Source organism: Molossus molossus, unplaced genomic scaffold (assembly GCF_014108415.1).
Source record: "Molossus molossus isolate mMolMol1 unplaced genomic scaffold, mMolMol1.p scaffold_m16_p_4, whole genome shotgun sequence".
Lineage (NCBI taxonomy): Eukaryota > Metazoa > Chordata > Mammalia > Chiroptera > Molossidae > Molossus > Molossus molossus.
Window position 1 is genome coordinate 8,594,507 of NW_023425377.1, and position 26,485 is coordinate 8,620,991.

General features: G+C 53.7%; 1 protein-coding gene across 2 annotated transcripts in view; it reads left to right on the forward strand.

Moving 5' to 3' along the window:
- The window catches only part of SLIT3 (slit guidance ligand 3), a 552,483-nt gene that overhangs the window by 369,269 nt on the left and 156,729 nt on the right, over positions 1–26,485 (forward strand). For both annotated transcript variants that reach the window (XM_036240296.1, XM_036240297.1), the window contains exon 5: positions 1,820–1,891. In XM_036240296.1, coding sequence (XP_036096189.1) covers positions 1,820–1,891 — 72 coding nt within the window. The remainder of the gene's footprint in view (positions 1–1,819; positions 1,892–26,485) is intronic.

Below are 26,485 nucleotides of genomic sequence, written 5' to 3' on the forward strand. Positions count from 1 at the left end.
GGCTTTGTTCCGCGCCCCGACTCCAGGCTGGAGCCCTGCTCATTGAATCAGGCCCGGCCGGGGGAGCCTGCAACCAGGCTCATCATGCATCTAAATTGACTTACATCAGTTGCAGGCTGAGGAAACTGGATTTGAGGGGGGGTGCACCCTGATATTCAGCCCCAGAAGCCACTAGTATTCCGATCTGTACCCTGCCCCAACTCTGAGCCTTGCTTGGAGACTAGCCGTGGTCCCAGAGAATCCCCAAGTGTCAGGCGTCTGCTAGCCGCTCACCTCGGCAGGTGAGAGAAGGAAAATGGACGCCTCCCTTCTGCTTCCAAGTCTTCTCCCTGCCCCTCGCAGAACGTCCTTCTAGAGGGCCCCGGTTTCGGTGGAGGGGGTGGGCTGATCTCTCTTTCCAGCTGTCTTTGGACCGACTTTTGATTAGGTGTCCGTGGGAGGTCAGCCTGGGCGTGTCGCTGGGTCACTGTCCCTCCAGGGCAACTTGGCAGTTCAAGATGTGTTTCCCCTGTGGCCCAGCATGTGCTCCCTGAAGGACTTGTACCAGGAACAAGTGTGCCCAAAGTGTGTGGGCAGGGAAACGCATCCTGAAACTCATTCCTCAAACAGCAATCGGTCCCCTCGGTAATTAATTGATTCCCAGCAGTGGGGGGCCACAGAGCCGTCTCCACGATGGGACGGTGAGCAGGTGCCGAGAACCCTGGCAGGACGTGCTGTTCACGACATGCACGGATGTTCGCAGTGTAACAAGTGAGAAGGGCGCTTAGCACAGGCTAGATGCAATGAGGTCGCATTGGTGAAATTTATATATAAATTACTCCTAATTGGTAACAGTGCTTATGTCTGGGTAGGTGATTTTTTTTTTTTTGCCTTAATATCTGAAGGTTTTTGTGGTCTTTTCAAAATAATGGAGCTATCTATCTATAACTGTAAATATACACATGTGTGTATATAATGTACACATACACACACAAACGTATATATGGTTGATCACTCACTGAGACCCCAGGCACCTTGTGGTATGAATGAAAACAAGTGTGTATGTTTGGTCTAGCAAAAAATATATATATATAAACAAATACAGCTGGGACATGGAGTGGGACAGACTGTATGGGCCTTAGGAAAGGAGGTGGAGGCTTTGGGGACCCTGAAAGAGGACCCGGGCAGAAGATTTGGGTTTGAGCTTCCCGAGTCCCTCACCCTCCCTCCTCACATCAACACGTCGGCGCTGCTTAATGCGCAATAAGGTGTCACTGGGACCCCCAGTTTGGATGGTTTTCTGGAAATGTGATTCGAATTCATCACACCTGTCACCAAGATGACCCGGGAGGCCCCCAGGAGTCTCTGGGACTCTAGAGTAAGTGGAGAGGGTCCTTCCCTGTGAGAACATCTGGAAGGCTGGGCAGGCTGCGCTCCAGTCCCAGACGACAAAGCAGAGGGTCCCTGAGAGACAGGAGAGGGAGTGGTGTGGACCCTGCCGTGGGGGAGGGTCGCCGTGGGAGAGGAGGGGCCAGGGGTCCTCTCGGGGAGGTGGCAGAACAGAGAATTGGGTGCAGTGTGTGCAACAAATAAGCCGGTGTCTTGGCTCGTGGCCTGGAGGTGCGAGAGAGACCACCCACAGAGCCCGCCCTGGAGGCGTGCGGCTCCCGCCTGGTAACCATTTCAGCAAAGGCCATCTCTAGACGAACAATGTGAAGGCTTGTACAGCCCGGCCGAGACTAAACAGTCCCCCAAACAGCCTGCCAGGGGTTTTGTTATCATAATGAGATGCAGAGAGAGCCGGCAGTGGTTAACTCTGTGCCTCTTTCCTCTTGTTTAGAGATCTGAGCGAAAACCAGATCCTGGGGATCCCGAGGAAGGCGTTCCGCGGCATCGCCGACGTGAAGAACCTGTGAGTAGTGTTTCCCTGGCTTCCTGCAGATGTGGCGCTCGGGCCAGAGCAGGGTGGGGCGGGGCGACGCGGCAGGGTCCCGTCCTGCGCCTCCTGGGCCGGCGCCTCAGAGACACGCCGAGGGTGGGCTGAAGTGGCTTCCAGGGAGCACATGTCCAGCACCACGACAGCTCCACACCGTCCTGTCTCCCCTGGCCGTGGCCCCCAGTGTGCGCACCAGCATCCCAGGCCTGGGTCAGCGGCTGGCCCCACCGGCTCTGAGGCCTGGGGCTCAGCTCTGCTTCCCCAATGTCACTGTCCTCTGCAAACCTGGGCCGATGGCCTGGCGGGGTCTCCTGGAAGGGAGAAAATATTTTAAATACTTACTGCGTGGCGCAGAGTAAATGTCCAATAAACGGGAGCTTGATGATGATGCTGATGATGATGATGAAGATGAGGAGGACTGTGCCCGTGAAGGGCTCACTGTTATAAGAATCTTGCGAGAGGTTCAGGGGCTTGTGCCCAGGATCCTGGGGAGACTCAGATCCAATTCACTAGGTGCTTGGATTTTTTTTTTTAACTTTGAAAGAATTATTGATTCGCAGGAAGTTTCACAAAATCGTTGACAGTTCCAGGGACTTTTCGCCCATCTTTTCCCTCCCAATGGTGACATCTTAAGTGACGATAGTGTAATATCACCACAAGGACACTGATGTGGGTATATTCCACCGACCTTATTCTGCAGATTGCACAGTGTTACATGCACTCGTGTGCATGTCTGTGTGTGTGTGTGCGCGCGCGTGCATGTGTGTGTGCGCGCACGTGCGTGTGTGCGCGCGCATGTGCGTGTGTGTGCGTGATTGTGTATGTGTGTGCGCGCATGTGCACGTGTGTGTGCGTGCATGTGCACGTGTGTGTGCGCACGCGCAGCTCTGTGTGACTCTCACGAGCCGATTGCTGGGCCCACGGCTGCAGTCCCTGCAGGGGGTTCATCGTCCCATCGCTGCATCCTGAACATGCCAGATAACCCTGGTTGTGTCCCACCCGGGCCATGCCTGCTGTCAGCGTCTCCTTGCCTCTGAAGGAGTGTGTCTTCTGAAGTGTCTACCCACAGTGCTGTACCCATGTTTTCAGGATGTGCTTGGAGAGGGGCACAGAAGGTCTTGTGTGTGTGAGCAGGCATTTCTGCCCACTGGCCTCCTCCACAGCCCCCGCCCCCGCCCTGTTCAACTGAGAAGGCTTGAAAGAAGTGTTTTAAAGCTACTTGGGCTGTCTCTTTTCCCTAGAAGGACTGTAGGGATTTGAATGTCCTGGGGGGGGGGGGGTCATGCTGGCTTCCCGGTAGAGGCTCCCTGCCTCCCTGTTGCTGAGAACTTGGTGGAAAGCTTTTGATGTTGAACGTGCAAAGCACACGAGAGGACAGAGGTACGTCAGGGCGAAGGAGCAGAGGGCAGGGGACGTGTTTGCCAGGAGCAGGAGAGGGTGGGCACAGACAAGGCCTCAGAGAAAGCGACACAAGAATGTGTGCATGAACCAAATGAAGAGGTCACGTGCGTTAGCCTCCCAGGGAGGAAGGCGAGAAGGGAACCGAGAGGCAGCCCCGAGAACGTCGAGCCCACAGAAGGGGAAACTCAAGGTTAACCTGCTTCATTTTTTTTTTTTAATCCTCACCCAAGGATATTTTTCCACTGATTTTCAGATACAGTGGGAGGGAGGGAGAAAGAGAGAGAGAGAAAAACACCGATGCGAGAGAGATACATCAATTGGTGGCCTCCCACACGAGGGCCAGGGATCGAACCGCAACGGAGGTACATGCCCTTGACCGGAATGGAACCCAAGACTCGTCTGCAGGCCGATGCTCTAACCACTGAGCCAAACCAGCCAGGGCTCAACCAGCTTCTTGATGATTGTGCCCCAAATTAACATTTTACATATATGAAGTGGCATATCTGTCAGATCTCATGGCTGTACTTTTATATGGGCTAGTTAACAAAGAAACGTTGTGGTGATGTATAAACAGGGCTGTGTAATTACTGCTACATTATTTATTCTCATGAAAGTGATAAAATCTCACAGTGGTCCTCAATAGTACCTAGGGGTTGGGGGTTTATTGTTGTTTTCCTGCAACATCTTTAACTTCCAAAGGCCTCGGGTGCTAAAATATTCAAGGTTCTGCAAGCACAGCCTCCTGAGTCACATAGGGACGGCTGCCAGGCGCCCCCTCTCCGGGCCACGCAGGTGTGTGTTACACTAGGGCCTGCACAGCAATCATCTCTTCGGTTTGTACCCAGAGTCAGCAGGTGGCCCTGGGGGGAGTGGGGAGGGGAGTGAGCTCCCTGCTTAAAGGACGTATCAACCAACACAGCCAGAGATGGATGGAGCACATTACGCCCCTCGTCGGTTCGGTCAGCACACACTTGTCGGCCAGAAACAGTACGGCCCAGGAGTGTGATTCGTGTTCTCAGGTGGCTCACGGTGAAACTGGGGGGAGAAACATGGGCACAGAGAATGCTCTGTGAGTTAACCGTCCACGTGAGCAATGGCCAGTGAGTGCCTATGCGGCATAAAGGCTGTCGGAGCTCAGAGAAGAAACCCAGCTTGAGGCAGTGTCACCTGAAGGCTGGTTAGCTTCACGGCTTAGGGTGTGACAGATCTGGTCTGATTTCCAGCTGTTCTGTGTACCAGCCGAGTCTGTGACCTTAAGCACCTTGCTGGACATTCCTGAGCCTGGATTTTCCCCCCTGTGAGATGAGGATAAGAACTGTACTTAACCATCTAGGGTTTTGGTGAAGTTTAATAAAATAATGGATAACTTAGGACTGTGCTTGGTGTATGGAAGCTGTTTAGAAAGTTCTAGCCACTTACTGCTGTGTCCCTAGGTTGCCATGATGATTGTGAAGACCTGAGCTGGGCCTGAAGAATGGCCGGCATTCCCAGCCAGGACGAGGCAGAGTGTGTGCAGAGTGTGCGCAGGGTGTGTACAGTGTGTGCAGGGTGTGTGCAGTGTGTGCAGTGTGCAGTGTGTGCAGGGTGTGCGCAGGGTGTGTGCAGGGTGCAGAGTGTGTGCAGGGTGTGCACAGGGTGTGTGCAGGTGTGTGCAGAGTGTGTGCAGGGTGCAGAGTGTGCAGGGTGTGTGCAGGGTGTGCGCAGGGTGTGTGCAGAGTGTGCGCAGGGTGTGTGCAGAATGTGTGCAGAATGTGTGCAGTGTGCAGGGTGTGTGCAGAGTGTGCGCAGGGTGTGCACTGGGTGTGTGCAGAGTGTGTGCAGTGTGCAGGGTGTGTGCAGGGTGCGTGCAGGGCCTGCGCAGGGCACGTGCAGTGTGTGCAGGATGTGTAAGTTGTATGCAGAGTGTGTGCAGGGTGTGCAAGGTGTGTGTAGTGTGTCCAGAGTGCGTGCAGTGTGTGCGGGGTGTGTGCAAAGTATGTGCAGTGTGTGCAGGGTGTGTGCAGAGTGTGTGCAGAGTGCGTGCAGGGTGTGCAGGGTGTGCAAGGTGTGCAAGGTGTGTGCAGTGTGTGCAGGGTGTGTGCAGAGTGCGTCCAGGGTACGTGCAGAGTGCGGAGACGAACCTGGGTGAGGTGTTTCCAGGACAGAGCAGAGCCGCCGGGAGGCAGCGGGGGTGGTTCTGAGGCAGAAGGAGCGCCGATGAGGTTAGAGAGAGGAAGGAGGCCAGGAGGTGAAGCGCCCTGCCTGCCGGGAGGGTGAACTTAGATGCAGATGCTGAGTGCCTGGCTTCTGGCCAGGGAAAGGCCAGGATGAAAACATTCACCCTGGAGGAGAAGCCCAGGACAGGAGGAGGTGCAGGAAGAGAAGGCGGGGCTGGCGGTGAGGCTGGGGTTCAGCACGTGGGGTCAAGGCTGGCCCTTGGGAGAGAGCTGCCCGAGAGAAAGGAGGACTCCATGGGGACCAGCTCAACAGAACTTGTCAGACAGTGAGCTACGGGAACCGGGCACAAAGGCGCAGAAGAGGATGCGTCCCAAGCCTGACAAGACAGAGAATGGTGGCAGGTTCTCGTAGGCATTCATCTGTGCAGCCATCAGAATACACTGTTGAGCCTATTAAATGCCAGTTCTGGGGGAAGCCGAAGACAGTGAGTACACAGAGCGGTGAGCTCGGCCTTCTTGGAACTTGCAGTCTGCAGAGGTGGACAGGTCAGGACCAGGCTTCAGGAGCACGAGGCAGGCAGGAAGCGGTGGCCTCCCGCACACAGCGTGTGCTCAGGAACGGGCGGCGGACACGCATCCGGTTCCCGCAAGTTAAATGACTTCGGTCTGTGGGCCGCAGCCCCCATGGGCTTCACAAGAGGGATTTCAACCAAATAATTGTATAGCCACAAGAGAAGAGGTCGTGTGGGTAGGCAGAGACAGGACTGGAGCTGAGGAGCAAGTTCAAGGTGATCACTGGAGTTTAAATATGCATTTAAATATGCATCCGTATATGGGAAACAGGAATTAAGTTTGTAGGAAACCTGTTAAGGAGACGGTGGCTTCTCCTACCAGACCTCAATGACCGCATGTGGGTTGTCTCTCTTGGGATGACGAGAGGCTCATTTTAGATCTCAGGAGCATACACCCCACCAGGCCCAGGCCCAGCCCCCCCCCCCGCCCCCCACCCCCACCCTCCACCACCCGTGTGAGCTGGGACTGCGACACGTTCTACATTTCCTCATGGGAGCAGAGGGTGAATGACTGACTGCGACCAGGCCTGTCCATGATGCCATACGCTTCGTTAAGAGGAGAAAAATCAAGGATTTTCTACTTCTTTTAACTTTGTAGTTTACACATGGATTTGCTTTGCTTGTCCTAACATTTCCGTTCAAGAAGGAAGAGTCTGTGATATCCCCATTTTCCAGATGAAAAAGCTAAGTTTCGGTCCGCGTGTGCAATTTGGTGAAGTCTGTAGACACAGCGGGCCTGGGCCTCTAGGCCTCCCCACGGAGCCTGCCCTCCGTCACACGCCCAGCCACTTCTTGTTGGAAGCCTTGACATTGCTTCACGCCTGGCTCGTGTCCTCCAAGCCCGATCTTCATCCTGACCTGCCGGTGCCCAGGGCCTGGGAGCTCCCGGGAGGCCGAGCTCACAGACGCGCGCGTCCCCCTCTGCAGTGAAGTGGCCGTGTCCACTTCGGCCATGGCAGCAGCGGGGAGAAGGACGAGACGCCAGGAGGCTGCTAGCAGGCGGAGGCCTGACTCCCAGAGGCCAGCGGGCCACTGCTTCTCTCGGAGCCAAGAGGAAGGACGCAGGCAGGTGGTGCGGGGCCTGGTGGGCGTGGAAGCCACCCATGTCACACTGGTGTTGAAAGGACTTGGCGCCCTGCCCCCCCAGGCCGTGGAAGGAAACCCCTAATTGCTTCCTGCTTCTCCAAAGAAGGGAGAGAAAGTAATTGGCTGGGGACACCACTCTATGCAATTACTAAAAGCCGATCGTACAGGCTCATCCCACTCTGCCGCCTGCCTGGGAGAGAGGGGCTGTAGTCCAAGGGACGCAGACAGGTGGATGAACAAACTGATCTGGAGAAAGAGACGCAGAGAGACTGAGTGGTAGACAGACCAACATTCGACACACCAGCCGGACATGCTACATGGAAACGCTGTCCTAGGTATGGGACAAAGACACAGCCAGAGAGAAAGGAGGAGGAGAGGGAGGGAGCGAGGGGAGGGAGGGGGGAGGGGGGACAGAGGAGAAGAAGAATCAGAAAGACACAGAGATGGGAAAAAAGGAATGAATTGGGGTTAAAAAAAAAAAAAAAAGGGAGAGAGACAGATGACAAGCCACAATCCAACAAACCATAATAGGAAAAAGATAAAAACCAATACAGATTGTTTTTTCAAAATGTCCCTTTGCCCCGTCTTTCTCAGCAGTTATGTTTTGCTCTGTTGTTCAGTTTCTATTTGCCAGGACTCTGTAGGACATGCATTCCAGAAGGGAAAATCAATAGCCCCTGTCTGCCAGCTCGCAGAGTTTGGAACTGACGGTTTCAAAACAAGGCTGGGCCGGCAGCCCTTGTGTTCTCTGGTTAGTCTGAGTTGCAGCTCTGCCCTCCTGCTTCCTGAGATTGATGAGGGCTGTCTCCACCCTGTGATCTCGTGTGGGGCTGAGGGAGGTGTGGGAGGGACAGGACGCACCCATTCCGTTGGCAGCATCTCTGTCTGCTGACCTCCGCAACCACTCATTCTGTGGCTGCACCTGGGCCAGAGCTCACGCTCCTGGTCATGCACTGCGAGGCTCCACATGATCTGGGTCCTCTGTCACTCATGGCATATGCTACCCATGCTCCATGTCACCCTTGAACACACCCTAGCTCCTTCCTGCCTCAGGGCCTTTGCACTTGCTGTTTCCTGTGCTTGGGACATGCTGAGCCCTCAGATCTTTGCACAGTTGGCTCCTCTGATCCTTCAGATGTCAGCTCAAATGTTACCTCCTTACAGTGGCCTTCCCTGACCCATTTAAAGGAGCTCCCCAGCACCCACCACCCCTCCCCTCCATCCCATTACCCAGTTATATTTCCGAATGAACATGTGTACACAGGGACCCTGCCTGTCTCAGTCACTGTAGAACCCCCAGTGCCCAAACAGTTCGTGGCAGAGAGTAAGGTGGACTAAAAATATATCAAAGGAATATATTTGTTCATTCATTCCTCAAGTGTTTGCAGTCAGCCTATTACATACCAAAAAAAAATCATGCAAAATTGTTAAAATGTTTAACATGAAAATTACAGGCAGAACAAAGATACCATTTTCATACTCAGAGGACTCACAGACCGTAAACAGGCAGTGGCAGGACATGGCCAGGACTCTGTTGGTTGCACAAGATGCAGGACGGCGCAGAGAGACTGGCCCGATTCTGGCTTCACTCAGGAGGGGACATGAGCTTGGGTCTTGATGGATGAGCAGGGTGTTTCCGGGGGAACAGCACTCCCGGCAGAAGCAACAGCAGGTGAAGCATCACCAACCTGTGCAAAGGCACAGGAAAGAGTTGGCGCTTGCCAGAGAGTCACGGCTGGAGCTCGGTGAGCAAGAGACGCGATCGTGTGGGCACTTGTCTGGAGGTTCGGGGCCTGAATCGGGGAGGCGAAGTGGAGCTAAAGAGCCAGTGTCGCCGACAGACCTGCGGAGAAAGCCGGCAAGAGGCTGAGCCGGTGGGTCTATTGAGCGCCTGTCACTGGGCTTATCAAGCCGAGGGAGAGACCTGCTTGCCTCCCTGGAGAAGGCCGCGCTGCATCTCGGGAGAGGGATTTGGGAAGATCTGCGCACAGGAGGCAAACAGACGCTGATGTATCGCTCTCCCGAGGTGCAGCGGGGTCTCCAGCCTCTCCTGGCTGAGCGGCTCAGGCACAGACGTGCTGCCGGGGGAGGTTGTCCTGGCCCCCAGTCTGCTACATGCCACCCAAATAAGCTCTCTTCACAAAGGGACCAAGCCAGCCTGCCTGCCTCTCTCCCTCCCTCCCTCCTTCCTCTTTTCCCTCCCTCTCTTCCTTCTTCCATTTTCCCATTCTTCCTTCCACACAGCATCACTGAGCCCTGACCTTTGCCGGGCCCAAAGCAAGTCCTAGAAATGAAAGGATAAAGGAGACACAGTCCCTGATCTTAAGAAACGTCATCTACAGAGGGAGGCAAATAGATGAACAAAGAGCATGTGGGATCCGATGACTACCCTTCTAGAACACTTGTCTGTGTCCGCCCCACGGCCTGCCCTGTGCGTGCCCGATAAATACTAGCGGATTTACTAAAGTAAATGCCCTGCAGGGAAGAACTAGCAGAGGAAATGGGCAATTAGGCTTCATCCATCTGGACAAGATATGAGACAGCTGTCCAATGGCAGGGAGCTGCTGGTGAAAGTGCCCCATCCCAGAAGCTGGGCCCAGAACTGCAGGTTGTACTGGTGACAGGTGGAACCCCTTCCCACCCGCACGACACCGTTGTGTAGACGGTGTGAGAAGGCCTCTGCTGGGCTTTGGATAGTTTTTTGGGTTTTTTTAATTCTCACCCGAGGATATTTTTCCATTTCTGTTCAGATAGAGTGGGAGGGAGGGAGAGGGAGAGAAACATCGATGTGAGAGGGACACATCAACAGGTTGCCTCCCACACAACCCAACCAGGGCCGGGGATGAACCACAATCAAGGTACGTGCCCTTGACTGGAATCTAACCCGAGAATCACTGGTCCATGGGCCGATGTTCTAACCACTGGGCAAAATGGGCCAGGGCTGGATATTTCTTATAACACCCCATAGTAACTTATAACTGCTCAGTTGTCTCTCCTTCCTGCATGCTACATAGAGGATGAGGCCAAGTCTGTCCTGGTCACTGTTTTATTTGCAAGAGTTAGTCCTACGCCTGAGATATAGTAGTCATTCAAGAAACAATGAATAAATGAGTAAATGGAAGACTTTCAGAACAGAGACTCCAGCACTTGGAGAGCAGCTAAACCCTGAATAAAGGGACATGATGTGTCCAGGAGCAAAAAAGAATAAAAGTTGCCTGGCCAGTTTGGTTCAGCAGTTAGAGCGGCGGTCTGCAGACCAGTGAGTCACGGGTTTGATTCCGGCCAAGAGCACATACCTTGGTTGCGTTTCATGCCCAGCCCTGACCAGGGTCGTTCGAGAGGCAGCCAGTCGATGTATCTCTCTCACATTGATGTTTCTCCCTCCCTCCCTCTCTCTTCCTCCCTCCCTCACTCTCTCTTTCTCCCTCCTTCCCACTCTATCTGAAGATAAATGGGAAAAAAATTATTCTCAGGTGAGGAAATAAAAAAGAAGAAGAAGAAGAAGAAGAAAAGAAAAGCAGTAGGAACCAGCCCCAGAGAAGCCTCATGTTTCTTTCAGGATAATAGAGACCATTATTCTAGCTCCAGCACTAAAATTTATTATCTGGGACATTTTTATTTGCAGACAAAAATATATTTTTTTTAACTTATCACAGATATTCAACCTCTCTGAGCATTAAATTCACAGCAAACAAGGAGTTTCAAATAAGCATGTGCCCCGGCAGGTTTGGATCAGCAGTTAGAGCGTCGGTCCACAGACTAATGAGTCGAGGGTTCATTTCCGGCCAAGGGCACGTACCTCAGTTGCAGTTTGTCCCCCGCCTGGTCAGGGTCATGTGGGAGGCAACCTGTCCATGTGTCCCTCTCATGTCGATGTCTCTCTCTCTCTCTCTGTTTCTCTCTCTCCCTCCCATTCTACCTGAAAATAAGTCGAAAAAATATATATAATATAAATATATATCATATATATATAAAGCGTGTAAAACAGACTCCCATTTTTCCTGCACCCCTACCAGAAGGAACAGGGACTCCGGGCCCCTCAGAGTTGGGCTTAGCGGTGTTTTGAGACATCCACCACTGGATTGGGCTTTTGCCTAGAAGAGGGGAGGGTGCATGTTACAGTGGAGAGTATACTTTGAGCCTCGTGTAACTACTGATTCTCTGATTCTTTACCTCACTGAAGTCAGTTTAGTATAGTGATTATAAAAGCAAGAGTTTTGGAATCAGACTTGATTTTTTTTTAGCCCAAGCTTCGCTGTGTATGACCTTTGTGTCTTCGGGCCAATTGCACAGCCTTTCTGAGCCTCGGTCTCCGAGTCTATAAAGCAGGAAGGGTACTAGTGAGGAGTGAAACAGGGAGAAAGTGCCCCGTGTGTGAATAATACTGCGCAGTTTGCCCAATGCCCACATATGCATGATCTTGTTTAATTAGCACCGTAGCCTTGCCAGGTCACTGGGGGAAAGTTTATTAGCCTTTAGTTGTAGGTGGGGAAGTTGAGCCTCCAAGAAATTCAGGAACTCTCCCAGGGCCGCAGAGCTGGTCGGTAACGAGGCGAGGACGGGATCCCAGGACAAGTCTGGCCGTCGGCCAGTGCTCCTCCGAGTGCTCAGCAGGGACACCTCTGAGCTTTGGTAGCATGGACTGATGATACAGGAACAGCATGTTCAGATCGGCGGGCAGTGTTGGGAGAACATGTCTGGCTCCCAGCACCAGCCAAGACCCCAGGCAGGAGCAGGCTGACGTGGCCACCACCGGGGGAGATTTTCTGAGCAGACCATCAAGACTGTCTGAAAGTGTGCGTTCTTTTTGTTGTTACTAGCAGACTTTATTTTGCAGAGCAGTTTTAGGGTTCTGGAAGAACTGAGCAGGAAGTACAGAGAGTTCTCGTGTATACCCCGCCCCAACACGCTTTCTCCTATCATTAACATCTTGCATTAGTGGGGCACGTTTGTTACCGCTGATAAACCAATGCTGATGCCCCCCAACTGAGATTCAGCGTTTGCATTAGGCTTCACTCTTGGTGTCGTACATTCTGTGGGTTTTGGCAACTGTGTAATGATAGTATCCACCATCGCAGTGACATTCAGAGTAGTCCACGGCCCTAAAAATCCCCCGTGCTCCGCCCATCGGCCCTCCCTCCATTTTCCCAAGCCCAAAAGTAAGCTTTAAATGCACGGTAAAGCCCCCTCACCTTCTCACAGTTCTTCACTAGTTTATATTTATTGAGTTTTTCAGACTCAAGCAACATGAATCTTCTCTTTTCTTCTTTGAGAGAGGGTGACACCCCGAAAGTTTCAGGGCCATAGAGCAGATCGGCAAGAAGCCCAGGGTGCCTCCAACTCCCCTGCCCTGTGGCCTGAGGTTTGAGCGTGAGAATTTCTTCTCGCTCAAAGAAGACCTATGGCTTAGAGAACCTACCTGGGCCTGGCGTTGTATATAAACACTGCATACATTCTGGGGATGTTTAGACAATGGTTAAGTACTCAGATCCCCCCGTCCAGCGGCCTGGGGTCAAACCCTGGTTCTGACCCCTTGCGTGATAAGTAATTATATAACTCTTTCTTGGCCTCCGTTTCCCCATATAGTAAGTGGAAATAGTATCACCCTCCTCATGATACTGTGATGAAGATTGATGGTAACTCTGACTGTTGCTGCTTTTATTCTGTGAGAATTAATTTGTCTCAGGCTATGACATCCGACGGACGGAGCCGTCCTTCCTAGGCAGGCACACGCCCAAAGACAAAGGCCGTGTGCACAGTGCTCTGAATAGCGCCCCCTCCCGAAGGTGCCCACACCCCAACCCCAGAACACAGGACCATGTGCCGAGCAGCAGGAGAGACTCAGCAGCTCTGATTCGGTTCGGGATCTTGAGATGGAGGGATTGTCCCCCTTGTTATTCAAGGGGGAGCCAAGGTAATCAGCAGGGGAGAAAAGGCGGTGGGGGGCAGGGAGGTGGGAAAGAGCCTATCCTGGAAAAGGCGGGGAAGCAGGTGCTCCCCACCAGCTCCCAGAAGGGCACAGCCCTGCTCACGCCTTGACTTCAGCCCAGTGAAACTGGTCTGGGACTCGGGACCTCCGGAGACTAAAGACAGACGTTCTCAGTGCCGTGGCCACTGCATTTGTGCTACTTTGTCACAGCAGCAATGAGGAATAGAAACCGATACTGTCCCCGGCTGCCACTTAACCCGTGGTCTTCGTTACTTCATCCATTGAAATGAGTCGTTGACCTGTCGTGATCAGGGGATTGCAGCTGTGTTCGGAGAAACTCTCTAGTGCCTCAAGAACCAACCGGCAAATGAAAAGTTACTTTTCAATAATGATACAATGTTAAATAGCCTCTGTCCGACTGGGGCTCACCTTGAGATTGTGTGTAACAGAGTCCTGTTTAAAAACAAAAACACTGGACTAGGTAAAGAACCTTTCAGGTCTGTTGGCGTGTAAAATGTGATCACTCTTTGAGACGGTCTTCCATCAGGGAGGAAGTAGGCTTTCCCCTGGGACGGACTCAGCAGCAGAATCAGGAGGCCAGCACCAGATGGGGGATGGCGGAGAATGGGGCGAGGGGAACCCAGACCCCCACCCCTGGAAGCTGGACATCCAGGTGGAGGATCTAGACCGGACTCACGTCCGGAGGAAGGGAAGAGAGGACTTTGGATGTTGGCTAGGAGATATCTTCTGGACTGGAGCTGAGGGCTTCTGAAATCTTGCGGACGTCCGTGGGCCTGGCGAGGACCACTTCGACATCTCTGCAGCAGGTCTGAGCTCAGCCTGTGTCTCTGCACTGCCCCCCTGCTGGCTGCACCAGAGAAACACTTCACCTCCGGAAAAGGCTGGTTCGGGGAGGGGCGTGGTCAGCCACAGGGCTCAGAAAATATCCGTTAGGTGAATAAAGAAGTCGTGTGTGCAGGGCGCGGGGCGGTGGTCCGCAGGGCCTGAGATCCCAGCCATGCCCCTCATGGTCGGCGCAGGTCTTTTATCATAGCTGATGTTTCAGAGACTTGTATCCGAACCCACAAACGCACTGGATGCAAGGCCGCGATGCCAGAGCGAATCAGTGGGGTGTCTGCTGCAGTGCCGCTCTGTAAATGGACAGTGTGCGACAATGTGTCCAGCTGTTCTTTGCCATTGTTTACATTCTCCGTAAAGCTCTCTCTCGCCAGTCCCAAGGCACAAGGGCATGGACCTAAATTACTGCTAAATGCCAGTGGCCAGTGCTCAGGTTCTGTGTCTGCCGGGGTACTACCTAGCCGGACAGACAGGTAGCCCCTGGGTTAGGTTGGTTTGTACAGCGCGGGGTCAGCAGCAGTTCTGAGATTTTATAGCTAACTAGCATTTTATTATGGAAGTCTGCCCTTCCCCCCCTTCTTTTAGAGGTAGTGCCATGTCTGGGTTCAGGGATGGGGTGCACATTCTAAGATTCCTCTAAAGCCCATCATTTAACCTGACCTGCTCATATCTACCCCCACCCCTCACCCCCAAAACGAATAGACAGAGGCTGTCTCAAGAAAGGAACAGTAGCTTCAAACAGAAACTCATTCCCTTATTCTTCTTAGTAGGTAAAATGATCTTACAGTCTTGACCATGTACCAGCCACGGTCTTTTCAATTCCTAACTATTCTCTTCATCCTCGTGACAACCAGCTTACAGATGAAACCCAGGGTCCCATGTGAACAACGGGCAGAGCTGGGATTTGGACCCAGAGTTTAAATCTAGAACCTGTAACCCCTATGCAATGCTATCTATTCTTAGAAAAGCATTTACCGAAAATCAAAACCCATGGCCCCGGCTGGTTTGGCTCAGCAGTTAGAGTGTCGGCCCATGGACCAGAGAGACCCGGGTTCGGTTCCCGCTAAGGGCACGTACCTCGGTTGCAGTTTGTCCCTGGCCCCCGGTTGGGGTCGTGTGGGTGGCAGCTACTCAATGTTTCTCTCTCTCTTTTCCTCCCTCTCTCCCTCCTGCTCTATCTGAAGATAAATACAAAAGTGTCCTCAGATGAGGACTTAAAAAAAAAAAAAGAAAATCAAATCAAAACCCATGGACAGAATCCCACCTCCAGGCAGGTTTCATTTCCATTTTACAGAGGGTTCCAGAAATCAGTACATTTTGCTTAAAAGTCTGGCATTGCAGCTTCTCTGGAAAAATCGGATGTGCTACCACTGGGCGCTCAGTGCTGCCCGGCAACAGCAGGCACGGCGGGGGCCCCTGTCCCCAGCAGGCCGGCTTCGCCAGTCCTGCCAGCTTCGAGCCCCGTGGCTGTGCAGAGCGCCGCGGAGGGAGTTACCCAGAGGGCTCCCCACACTGCAACCCAGTAGCTGTGGTTTCTTCCTGTGCTTTGCTCGTTGGACACACTGCTTTCTCCCTGAGCCTTCATTTCCTTTTCAATAAAATGCGAGTGAGTGACCATTAACTAAGCCATAGATTTCCATGGACGAGTTCAAGGAGATGACAAGTGGAAAGGACTTGAGATCGAGTGTGGCGCAGAGTAGATGCTCAATAAATATTCATGCCAAGCACCCAGTCCTGACACCCTGCACCTTCACGGGCGCAGAGCGGTCTCTCACTTGCACTGTGGGGTGGAGGAGAGGAGTCTGGGGGCATTCTCTCTGAGCAGCGTACTGAAGGTAAACCCTTCGGGGAGGGGTTGTGAGCTCGCACACCGGGAGTCGGTAAATGGCAGTTGGACTCAGCCTGGGGGACTTCAGCACTTGCCAGGAAGTGGTGAGAACAGAGTGGTGACGGCCAAGGGGAGCCGTCCTGCCCTCAGCTCCAGCACGTTTTCTCCCTCTTCCCGAAGGAAGCAAATTCCGATTTCTATGTGAAAGCATCCGATTGTGAAACGTTGGCATCCAACTCACCACCTTCTTAAACACTGAAACATCCACACGGTACTGGCCGGATCACCGGGTTCACCCACGGGCATCCGCCGGAGACGGTGCCTCCCACCCCCCGGGGAGAACCTGCCGCAGGAGCGACAGAGAAGGGAAGCCCCGTGTGATAAAAGTCGGACCCTTGCCGGTGTGTCAGCAGGTGTCGCTTACGTTTTGCCGTGATTCCTTCCTTCTGTCTCCAGAGGCCCTGAAAGAGGAACTCTGATGGTGGCAATCAGGATGACCGGAGAGCGACACATTTGGGGACAGGGACACCTAACACAGCATCCCCTGGCTCATTGCTAACTGCACTAAGCAGAGAGCTGACCCTGGACTTGAACTTTCATTTCAGTTATATCCCACAGCGTTTTGAGGCCAAATACTCTGTCAGGACTGGGTTTGCTGGGTCAGTATATGGCCCTGGCCTGATCCCCGAGTGGGGGACTTTGCTTCTTTCCAAGTTGCACCAGCAGTCATTTTCACTGACGGGTCCCAAGCCTCCAAATCGCAAGGGATCGGTGCATTCTTCAGCTTGACTCGCAGTTCATTATTCGGCTACATAGGTGTGCATGCACTGACTGAGGAAACAGCCCAGGTGCCTCGGTGTCCCCAGCTGTCCCCAGCCGTCCCCAGCCTCGGCCCGGCCCCGTCATCGAGAGCCTGCTCTTTGGAAACTGGCCGCAATAGAGAGCTCACGGGTCCAATAACCCCCTTCCTTCCTCCCCCTGGCCCACCCTAGAATCTCTCCACTTGCTTTTAAAGTAATCACTGTAAGAGTGATAATTGCACTGCTCCATTATAGCCCTGTGCAGCATTTCCAAATGTGATCTGCACACCACCTGCTCCTCCAGCTCCCAGACCTTATTAAGGACAGCTTCCTGAGCCCTGCTAGGGACCGAACGGGTCATCATTTCTGGTCGAGGTGCAGGAATTTGCACTTTTCACTCCGTCCTCGGCCGATTCTCACATCTGGGAACCACCGGCATGCTGAATCAGGACTTGGCATTGAACGAGGGAGTCTGGCTTGAGTTCCACCCGCCTCGCTGATCCTGAGCTGGTTGCTCACGTCTCCCAGCGTGGGTTTTTTACCTGGAAGCTAAAGGTAGCACCTAAATGAGATAATGTTGCAGAGTAGTTCGCGCCGAGCACCTCACACGTTAATTGTTATCATCTCACTTGACTGTGGTAACAACCCAAGGGAGCAGGCGGGATTATCCCTCTTTAAAAGGTAAGAAATGTAGACTCAACAAGATCAGCCTGCCAAGACCACACAGCAGCCCGAAATCTGAACCAACGTTCATCTGACTCAAACTGTTCACTATTCTTAAAACAATAGTAGGAAGCCCATCGAGAATTGCAAGGAGAGTTAAGAGGCCTCGGGGATAAAACAAACCCCGTCAGGCATGCCAGGCAAGTGTCTGTCGAGTGTGGGACTTTCCCTCTGTGCTTTGTGGCGAGAGCCTGTGGTTGGGGCTCCCATGGACTCCTTCTGTGCCTGAGGCCCTCGCCTTTGTTGCTCTTAATTTGCCAAGCCCTTGGAATGCTGTCGCGGCAGGACGGGGACGGGGCCTGCGCAGGAGCAGGGCCAAAGAACAAGGCTGCCCTTTCAGTTCCGTGGGGCCTTTGTTCCCGCAGACGGGAGGGTGGAGGACTTCTGGTTTTCCTTGGAGCCTTTTGGGGGTTCCTTCCCGGGAGGCCCCTGCAAGCTGTGGTTGACTCTGGCCTGGCTTTCAGTGTATGCTGACCCCACGCCCCTTGGAAATGTGACCCCGGCAGGGCGGCGAGAGGGTCGCCATCCGCAGGAGGCCAGTGCGACCCACACGTCTTGTAGGCAGAAGGGAAGGGGCATCTATAGAGAGACGCCGGCTGGCACTCAGTACTTCCTCACACTTGCTTATTCGGCCAGGAGGGTTTACCTGTGGCTGGGCTGGGCGGCCGGGGACGCGACCACCGTCTGAGGAATGAGAAACCAGTTTGAGACAGGGAACCAAGTGACTAAGGATCTAACCATATAGCATTAAGATTTTTTTTTTTCAAATCAGATTGTCAAACCATAGATTCCCAGGTATTTAAAGAAAATGAAATGAAAGGCCCATTTTATAATGTGAATATATATATATTTGCATGGGAAATGAAGCCTGAAAGACAAAACCAAGAGGCTAACAAAGGTTAACTGAAAGTGGTGGGAATTGAGGCGATTTTAATTTTTTTAAATCAGTTTGGTCGAGGTGTATCCTACCTTCCGTAACATGCACCCGTTTTAACTGTACGATTTGGCCAGCACACAGTCATGGAGCCACCAAAATGTGCCTGTGCAGTCACCCCACGCCCGGCCTCAGCCCAGCCACGCCCGCCTGCGTCCTGTCACCGCAGGTTTGGCCCCGCACCATGTTGTCTTTCCCACAGCGTGTTATCGGGAAACTCGTCTTCCGTCGCGTGGTTGGCCAGTCGTTTGTTCTTTCTGGTTTTATGGACACAGGGCAACACGTGTACCTTTCCCGGTAGATGGCTGTTTGGGTTGTTTCCGAATTTCAGTGATTATGAATAAAACTGCTGTGGATGTTCACTTAGGTTTTCATTCCCTTGGGTGAATACCTAAGAGCGGTTTGGTTTTTTCCCTGTATGTTTGCCACATTACGTAAGGACAGCACGTGGCGGAGTAGGGGAGCCTGCCCCGCCCCCGTCTCGAGAGCCCCAGACCGAGAGAACGCCCTCGGCAGGGACACCGTGGCTGCCTTGATTCCGGGCCGCACATCTAACTTTTCTCCGTGAAATCGAGATGTGATCAGGGAGATTCCTTCCCTTGAGCACTTGCTAAGGATTTACAGGACACCGACTTGGCAGGGATGCGGGCATATTTCACACGGACAATGGGGATGTCACTCCGTGCAACAACCTGGCAACAGCTGCCAACATGGAAAAGACACACACTCCGCAGCCCCGCCATCAAACTTTTATGTATTTACAGTATTTTAAAGATAAACTCATACTAGCCCCCACAAGGTGCGAGTGAGTGTCGTTTGTAGAGAGAAGTCCGGGGAGCCACCTGACGCCCACCAACAGGACCCCAGTTCAGGGAAGGGCAGCATGTCGTCCGCAGGCCCGCGAGAGAGCAGTGGCGAGGAGACGGGTCTTTGTATGGGGTACAGGACGCGTCGAAGCTGATGCGTGAGAAAACAGGCTGCAGGGAGGGGGGCCAGCTCTTGCCCTGTTTGCTGATGGAACGGTTGTTCGCATGTGAAAGACTTGTGGACAGATTTACAGACAGCTCACATCATCGCTGCTGGGGAAGCAAAGCACAGCACTGGGGGGACAGGAGCAGAGGGTGTGGCTTTTCGCTCTGGACTCTCGGAGTTTTCCTTTACCATGTGCCTATATTTACATATTTAAAATGTGTGAGTCAGAGAAACCCATCTGATCTCGGCCCAGAGAAAGGGAGCACACCAGTTTCACGCACAAAACACCAGAACGCGCCCTTTTCTGAGAACAACTCACAAGACTCATGAGCCAGCCATGCCCCGTGCCCCCGTCTCCGTCACGGCTGACCCTCCGTAGCTGGAAACTGTGATCATTACAATTTGCATAAGCACAACCACATTGACCCACGGGCCTGCCTGACAGTTCTGAATGAGGGGAATTATCAGTATTCCGCGGGTATCGCGGACCGCGGCCTTGACCAGCCCTGAGATACCTTTCAACAACGAATCACCAGCGGCCCACCCCGTGACCTTTGGAAAATGAATCTGCCTGCCGTCGGGCCGTCCCCCATTCTCTTGCCCAAGTGAAATGTCAATCAGACCACTGGCTGAATATCGCTTTTGTCTACTGAAGCATATTCAGTTCACCACCCCGAACATGTCTGCTCGCTTCTTTCTAAAACACGAGTCCACGCCCAGACTCAAAGTGTGCTTCTGGTTCCGTGTGGTCCCTGAAGGAGGCCAGGGCGTCGGTTCCTTGGGGAAGCACAAGCATCGAGTCATAGTTTGGTAGTGAGGCACATCACACTCGGTGGCGTTGCAAACGGGCCACGGTCACGGTGGGTCTGCGAATGCTCCGTCATGCCGTAGGGTCTCACGGAGTGTTCTCCCCTCCTTCGCCCCCAGCTCCCTGGACGGTCCTCAGCAGTTGCGGACCAGGGAGAAGTGAATGGGGAGGGGGGCGTGGCTGAGCCACAGGGACTCCGCCTAGAACAAAGCAGGAAGAAGACACTGCCCGGCAGTAAAACCTCAGTTGGTTATGATCAGTTTCTGAAGTTCCTGCCCTGGAACTTTAGGACACTTCGCAGGGTCTGAATCAGAAGGGGTTTTCCAAAAGTTTCCTTAAGTTTCCAAAAGTTTCCCGCCAGTTCGTTCGAGGTGCCGTTCAGCGCCCAGGCCTTGTTTCAAATATCCAGGGGACCCTTTCTGCCCTGGGTCAGCCCTGGGCAGGTTTCCCAGCTGCAGGGAAACACTCAGACCACAAAGCCCCGTTCTCGACGGTCACTGCCCTCTTGTCCTCTTCCTGAGGAGGAGGCCAGTCTCTCCTACGCACATCTCCTGTAGCCCACCAGATGCCCTCGCAGCCACTCGCCGACAGCTGATGTTAAAAAGGGTTCACCTTCGCCCTGCACAAAAATCCCAGGGCCTCCCAACCAGGGGTTCCTGCTTGGACTTTTAGGGCCTTCCTTACTCTGGGTCTCGGAACTTGAATGGTTTGAATCAGAACTTGCTGGGTCCTCTTCACACGTCTGGGGCCGATGCAGAACGAGGGCTGGGTCCCCTGGAGGCCGCCTCGCAGCCTCGCACCTAGCCAGCCACCAGGGCGGCCAGCGCGTGGGGAGCCCGCCATCGCCCAGCACAGTCGGCCTGTGGCTGGGCTGTTCGTCGCGGAAGACAAGCCCGCTCAGTAGACTGTCCAACTAAGACACTTGTCTGGAATCAGCTCCTTAAGGCAATTAGATTTCCTAAAATGAATTCCTCCTTTGCCCATTTACTCCTGAGACACGTGTGAGCTGTACTTGCCCGGTCAGTGGTTTGGCAGGGCTGCCGCCGGCCTCTGCGTGTGGAGCCAAGGGCTTGGAATTCAAGTCAGAGACTTACCGAGCTCGGCGGGACCTGAAGGAAACACAGCCCACACCTCTCTCTCCCTCCCTCTCTCCGTCTCTCTCTCTCTCTCTCTCTCTCTCGGCGATTCAGCTTTTCCAGGGTCATTCAGGCAGTGCCAGGAGTCATGACCAAAACCTGGGATCCTTTGACCTGTGCCTGGGGTTTCATTTACAAAGGTGCCGGAGTGATGACAGGAAGCCAGGCCGCTGCAAGAGAAGTTCCCTGTCTCCAGGGCTCCCCTGGATTCGAGAGCAGCCATGCTGCTTGAGGCCACACGGGGCCGCGCAGTGAGGAGGCGGGAGCCCGAGCCCGGGGCGGAGGTGTCTGCTTGCTGCAGGCGTCCTTGGGGGAGCAGGGCAGGGCGGCTGGACAGTTCGGGGCGGACTAGCCTGAATAACTCGGAGCTGGGCTCGGGGTCAGCAGCTGTGCCGCATGGCCTGAGCCCTGGCCCGGGCTGACGTGGGGAGGGAATAAGCGCTTGGTGTGTGAGCGGCAGGTAAGGAGGGGGCTGGCCAGGGGCACGGACTCAGGATTGGCTGGTTTGTGCACGAGAGACAGGACGAGTTGTTTGCTGGCTCTAGGGTTAACTAGCTCTGGGAACCTCTCCTCGCTCAGCAAGTCCCCCCACCCCAAGGTGTCAGACTCCCATAAAACAGAGAAAATTAAAAACACAGTGATACACCCCTAAATTCCTGGGACTCCTCAGTCCCCGCCTCCCCACCACACTTGAAGGCCACAATGGATAGGAAGAACCAAGCGTCCCGGCATTCAAGTGACATTTCAGACTTGACACACGCCATCCAGCCTCGTTTACTGTCTTACTTTTCCCACTGGTGTAGCGGGTCATTCTTCTCTCCCCAAGTGTGTGAGCTGAGAGGTCCGTGACCCAGTCCTGACTGCTCTGCCTCACGCTTCCTCAGGAGTGTGAGGAGCTCTCCCTCTCCGCAGTCCTCGCTCGCCTCTTCTGTTAGAAACGGTGGCTGGCTTGGCCCTGGGGCTTCTCAGACGACGTCCTACCCGCACCCACACTCCCACAGGTGTACCCGCCCGGAGGACGGAAGGCCGCGGTGGGTGATACAGCTCATGACCTCGGAGCACAGTGTGTGCTGAAGTTAGGTGAATGGACAGGTAGGTAGGCAGGAGGATGCTTCCCAAGAAACCTCAATGTCACCCTTGGAGTCGGGGCTCAGAAAGTAAGTCCGAGGGAGATAGCCCGCTAGGACTACAAGAGCTGGTCACTTCATCCCCTTCCCCGTCACTTCTTTCTGCTCCCACTCTCGAATAAACAAAGTGGCCATCTCCTTCACACACACACACACACACACGCACACGCACGCACGCACACCCCTCCCTAGCTTTTCTTCTGAAATGTGTAGGGTGCATAAAATAGCAAACGCTGTCAGATCTCAAGTTGGGCAAACACAGAGACAGCCTTTTCAGTCTCATTGAAAAGGAGTTGTCAGAAATATGCCATTCATTCAGGGTCTCTAAGTGCTCTGTCAAGACTTAACTCGATTAAAATTGAAAACCACGTTGCTTGAAAACCAAATGCGGAATCGAAATCTCTTTACGCGCTCGTACGTTCTGAAGCCCGGGCTTATGGATTATCCCCCGCTGATGGATGCCAGCTTTGTGCCATACATTAATTCTGAATATATTTGTTGAAAATTTCCTGTAGCTTGCATTTATGGCTGTCAAAGGGGCTTTTATCTTGGGGGGAAAAAATGGTGCTGGTTTTAATTACAGTTCTAAGTAGCTCCATAACCATCGTGAACCCTGGGTTTACATCATCTTTATGACAGCTGGGCAGTTCCTGCTTTATTGATTTCGCCATTTGCTTCATTACAGTTAATGCAAACCTTTTGTCCAGGCGCAGTTGCGGGGCTGCGCTCCTCTTGGAGGGGCTCGTGCAGACGTCGCGGTGGAAGCGGACCCCACGCTTCCACCGCAGTGCTGACCGAAGGGAAATCAGCTCAGGAAACAGTTCCAAAGTGCCCATCCATCACGGGCAGAGGAAATATTAGCTCCGACTCTCCAGCCCTTTCCTCCCATCCACTTGTCGGTTCTGAAGTCCCGTGGGATGGCGTCGCTCACTGTGGCGGCTCTCTTGGTTCACCCCCATCCCAGGCCTCGTTTGCACTCTGCTCGGGGGACACTCCATGCAGGGGTCACCCCTTTCACATTTCCCATGGGAATCCTGAACCCCGCGCACCGAGCCTGGCGGAGGGCACCGGAACCTAAGTGTACCGGGATGTGAGTGAGTTGATCCCACCCCAGGCCGGTCCCCGGTGTGCGTGCCCACCAAGGGATGGGGGGACCTGGGATGGAAAACGGAACCTTGAGTGGCAAATTTGAAAAGGAATTTTTAAGGAGAAAGATAGAATTAGGAAGACCAGCAGGAGCTCGGGGCGAGGGTGCTGGGCGTGTGCAGTGCGGGAGGTGGCTTCAGGGGACGGGGACAGAGGCCAGGACACCAGCTAGGAGGTGACGTTTGTGTGGTTGAGAAAACAGCACCTTTGACCTGGAAACGAGCATTTCCCCTCAGGGGTTGGGAGGGAACGAGCCTCTAGCTGGGGTGTGCACATCAAACATTTCTGACAGGGGCGAGGGGCCCATCTCAGGCTCCTGGGTGGCGAACCTTGGAAAGTCCTAGAAGACTTTCCTCTGCCCTTGCACCTCCCAGGACCTCCTCGGCCGCTCACTGAACTCGAGGGCATTGCCCGCAGGTGGCGTTCTGGACCCCAGCATCCAGAGGCCGTGTCCCCACGTCCACACCTCAGCCGGTGTCTCACCGTGGCTTCCTGAGGCCACCGTAAGTTACTGCTGCTTTTCAGAGGTCGTCTCTGTGACTGATGGGGGGAGGGGTGCTCTTCCCAGCACCTGCTGTTTCTGGCCTGGACAAGGAGGCATCTCCAGGAGGCGCAGCAGCCTGAGCCCGCGGGTCGAACCCATACCATCCCGCAGGCAGCTGGAGAGCTGGGCTGGTCCCACCTGGGAAATGCGCGCGGGTCCGAGTGGTGCGGGGACAGTGGTGCGCGGGACAGCACGGCAGAGGGCAGTCAGAGCCACACCGCTGCCTGCCGGCACTGGTTTCGACCTGCCATGCCCGCCTCAAGCAAGCTACCGGGGAAGCTCACTTTTGTATTCTCGACATACTGCGTTAAAAATGAAATCTTTGCCCTGGCCCGTTTGGCTCAGCCGTTAGAGTGTTGGCCTGCGGACCAAAGAGTCGTGGGTTCGATACCCAGTCAAGGGCACGAACCTCAGTTGCAGGTTCAATCCCTGGCCCCAGGTGGGTCGTGCAGGAGGCAGCTAATCGATGTTTCTTTCTCTCTCCCTTCCTCTCTACCTAAAAGAATCAGTGGAAAAATATCTTCGGGTAAGGATTAAAAAATAAAATCTTTCTCAACTTAGTGCATTAAAAATAAAACCTGCCTCCCCGGATAACACCTGTAACAGCAAAATGAGAAAATCCTCCGGTGAGGACCGGGGGCTGGATTAAAAGTCTGCAGCCTGGCTGGCAGCTGAGGGGTGGGGTGGGGGGCGACCCTGAGAAATCACCTGTTCCTCACCTCTGTTTTACCGATAGGGAGATTTTAGCTCAGAGACATTGGGTCCCCACTCAGCAAGGTCGAAGATCCTTGTCGTTCGATTCCCGAGCGCACCGTTTTTATTTTTTTCTGCTAAACCCCAGCATCTTGGGTGACGGTCCCCTGCTGGCAAGCGAGGAGAAGAGAATCCCTCTTGTTGCTTTTCCCCAGCACAGTGCTTATGCTCGGCTCCGAAGTGTAAGCCTTGCCCTCATTTCCCCCTTCTGGAATCAGGGGAGGAATTAGAAGCTCACTTCCAGCTGAAAAGCAGCCGCCGCACTAGGACGCCAGAGGCAGACAGCGGCTCCCGCCGTGGAAGCCTATCGGGGGCGGGGGGTGGGGGGGCCCCTCACCTTGCACCCAGTGGGGCCCGGCTCAGGGGGCCCCTCCGGCTTCCAGCCCTTCCTCTCCTTTATCCTTCCGGCTTCTTCCTTCCAGTCCAACTCCTTCGGATTTACTCAGCTCAGTGAGACCAACGTGACTTCTCCAAACTGCCCCGTGAGAACATGGGGATAAGCAGTAGGTGAATGGCCCCGACACACACCCTGTTCACCTGGCCCTGGCGCATGGGGCCCCGTCGCCCGCCCAGCCCAGGGGCACAGGCAGGGAGGACTCTCTGGTCAGAGACGGCTCTCATTGCACCAAGGCAGCAGCCAGGCCTGCTTCCCAGCCTGTCAGAGAGGGAAGCCGAAGAACCAGCTTCTGAAATGCAGACGCAGCTACTGAGTTATCCGTGAGCCACCTGCAGGGCAGTGAGCGGCGGTGGCGTGGAACACACACAGGGTTTCTCAGGAGGACCCCTTAGCAAGTCACAGAGCGTCTAATCACGGGGTGTGCACCTGGGACTCATGTGGTACTGTGTGTTAACTGCAAGTGAAAAATAAAAAAATGATTTGAATTTCCTTTTTAAAAAGAGAGTGGCTTTTATATTTATAGTTTATGTTTGGGAGTCAAGCAGACAATTTCCACCCCCCTTCCATCAATTTTGCCACCCTCGTTCTCTTTGTTTAAACCGATTCTATTTTTTCCTGAGTGAGGCGTGATTAATTGTTGCCCCAAAGCAAGCTAGGAGAGTTTCAGAACTTGCTGTAAATAATCCCCAAAAGCAGGTGCATTAAATCCCGCCATGTTTCTCCCCGTGGTTCCCATCGATCTTCAAGTGCCGAGATCCTGTGTTCACGGCAGACGGGCTGACCCTGCTGGTGCTGTGAGCTCCGGCTCTGGGCTCCCTGCTGTCACGGGGAAATCACCCTCCCGGTGTGAATCTCCCAAGAAGACTGAGCTCCTGTTTTTAAGGTAAAATTTACATAACAGAATGCACCGTTTTAGAGAATACCGTCCAGTGGACTCAGCCTGTCCACAGTGCACACCACTTTCATCTAGAACATCTCACCCCCCAGAGCAAACCCTATATCTTTCGGTAGTCATTCCCCGTCCCCCCTGAGCCCCTAGTCCCCGGCAACTTCTAACCTGTTGTCTGTTTCTGTAGATTACCTGGATGTTTACATAAACGGAGTCATACAAAATGTGGCCTTTGGGTCCGGCCCTTTCATTGATCATCATGTTTTCAATGTTCATCTATGTTGTAGCATGTGTCCGTATTTTATCCCCTTTTTTATGGCTGAATAATATTCCATTTCATGCACATAGCACAGTGTGTTTGCCCGTTCATCCTGTGGTGGACATCTAGGCTATCGCTGCCTTTGGCTGACGAGAATGGTGGTGCTGGGAACAGTGGTGTCCCGGTGTGTTTGCACACGTGTGTCGGTTCTTTTGGGTCTGTCCCTCACAGTAGCCTGCCAGTGTTGCTCAG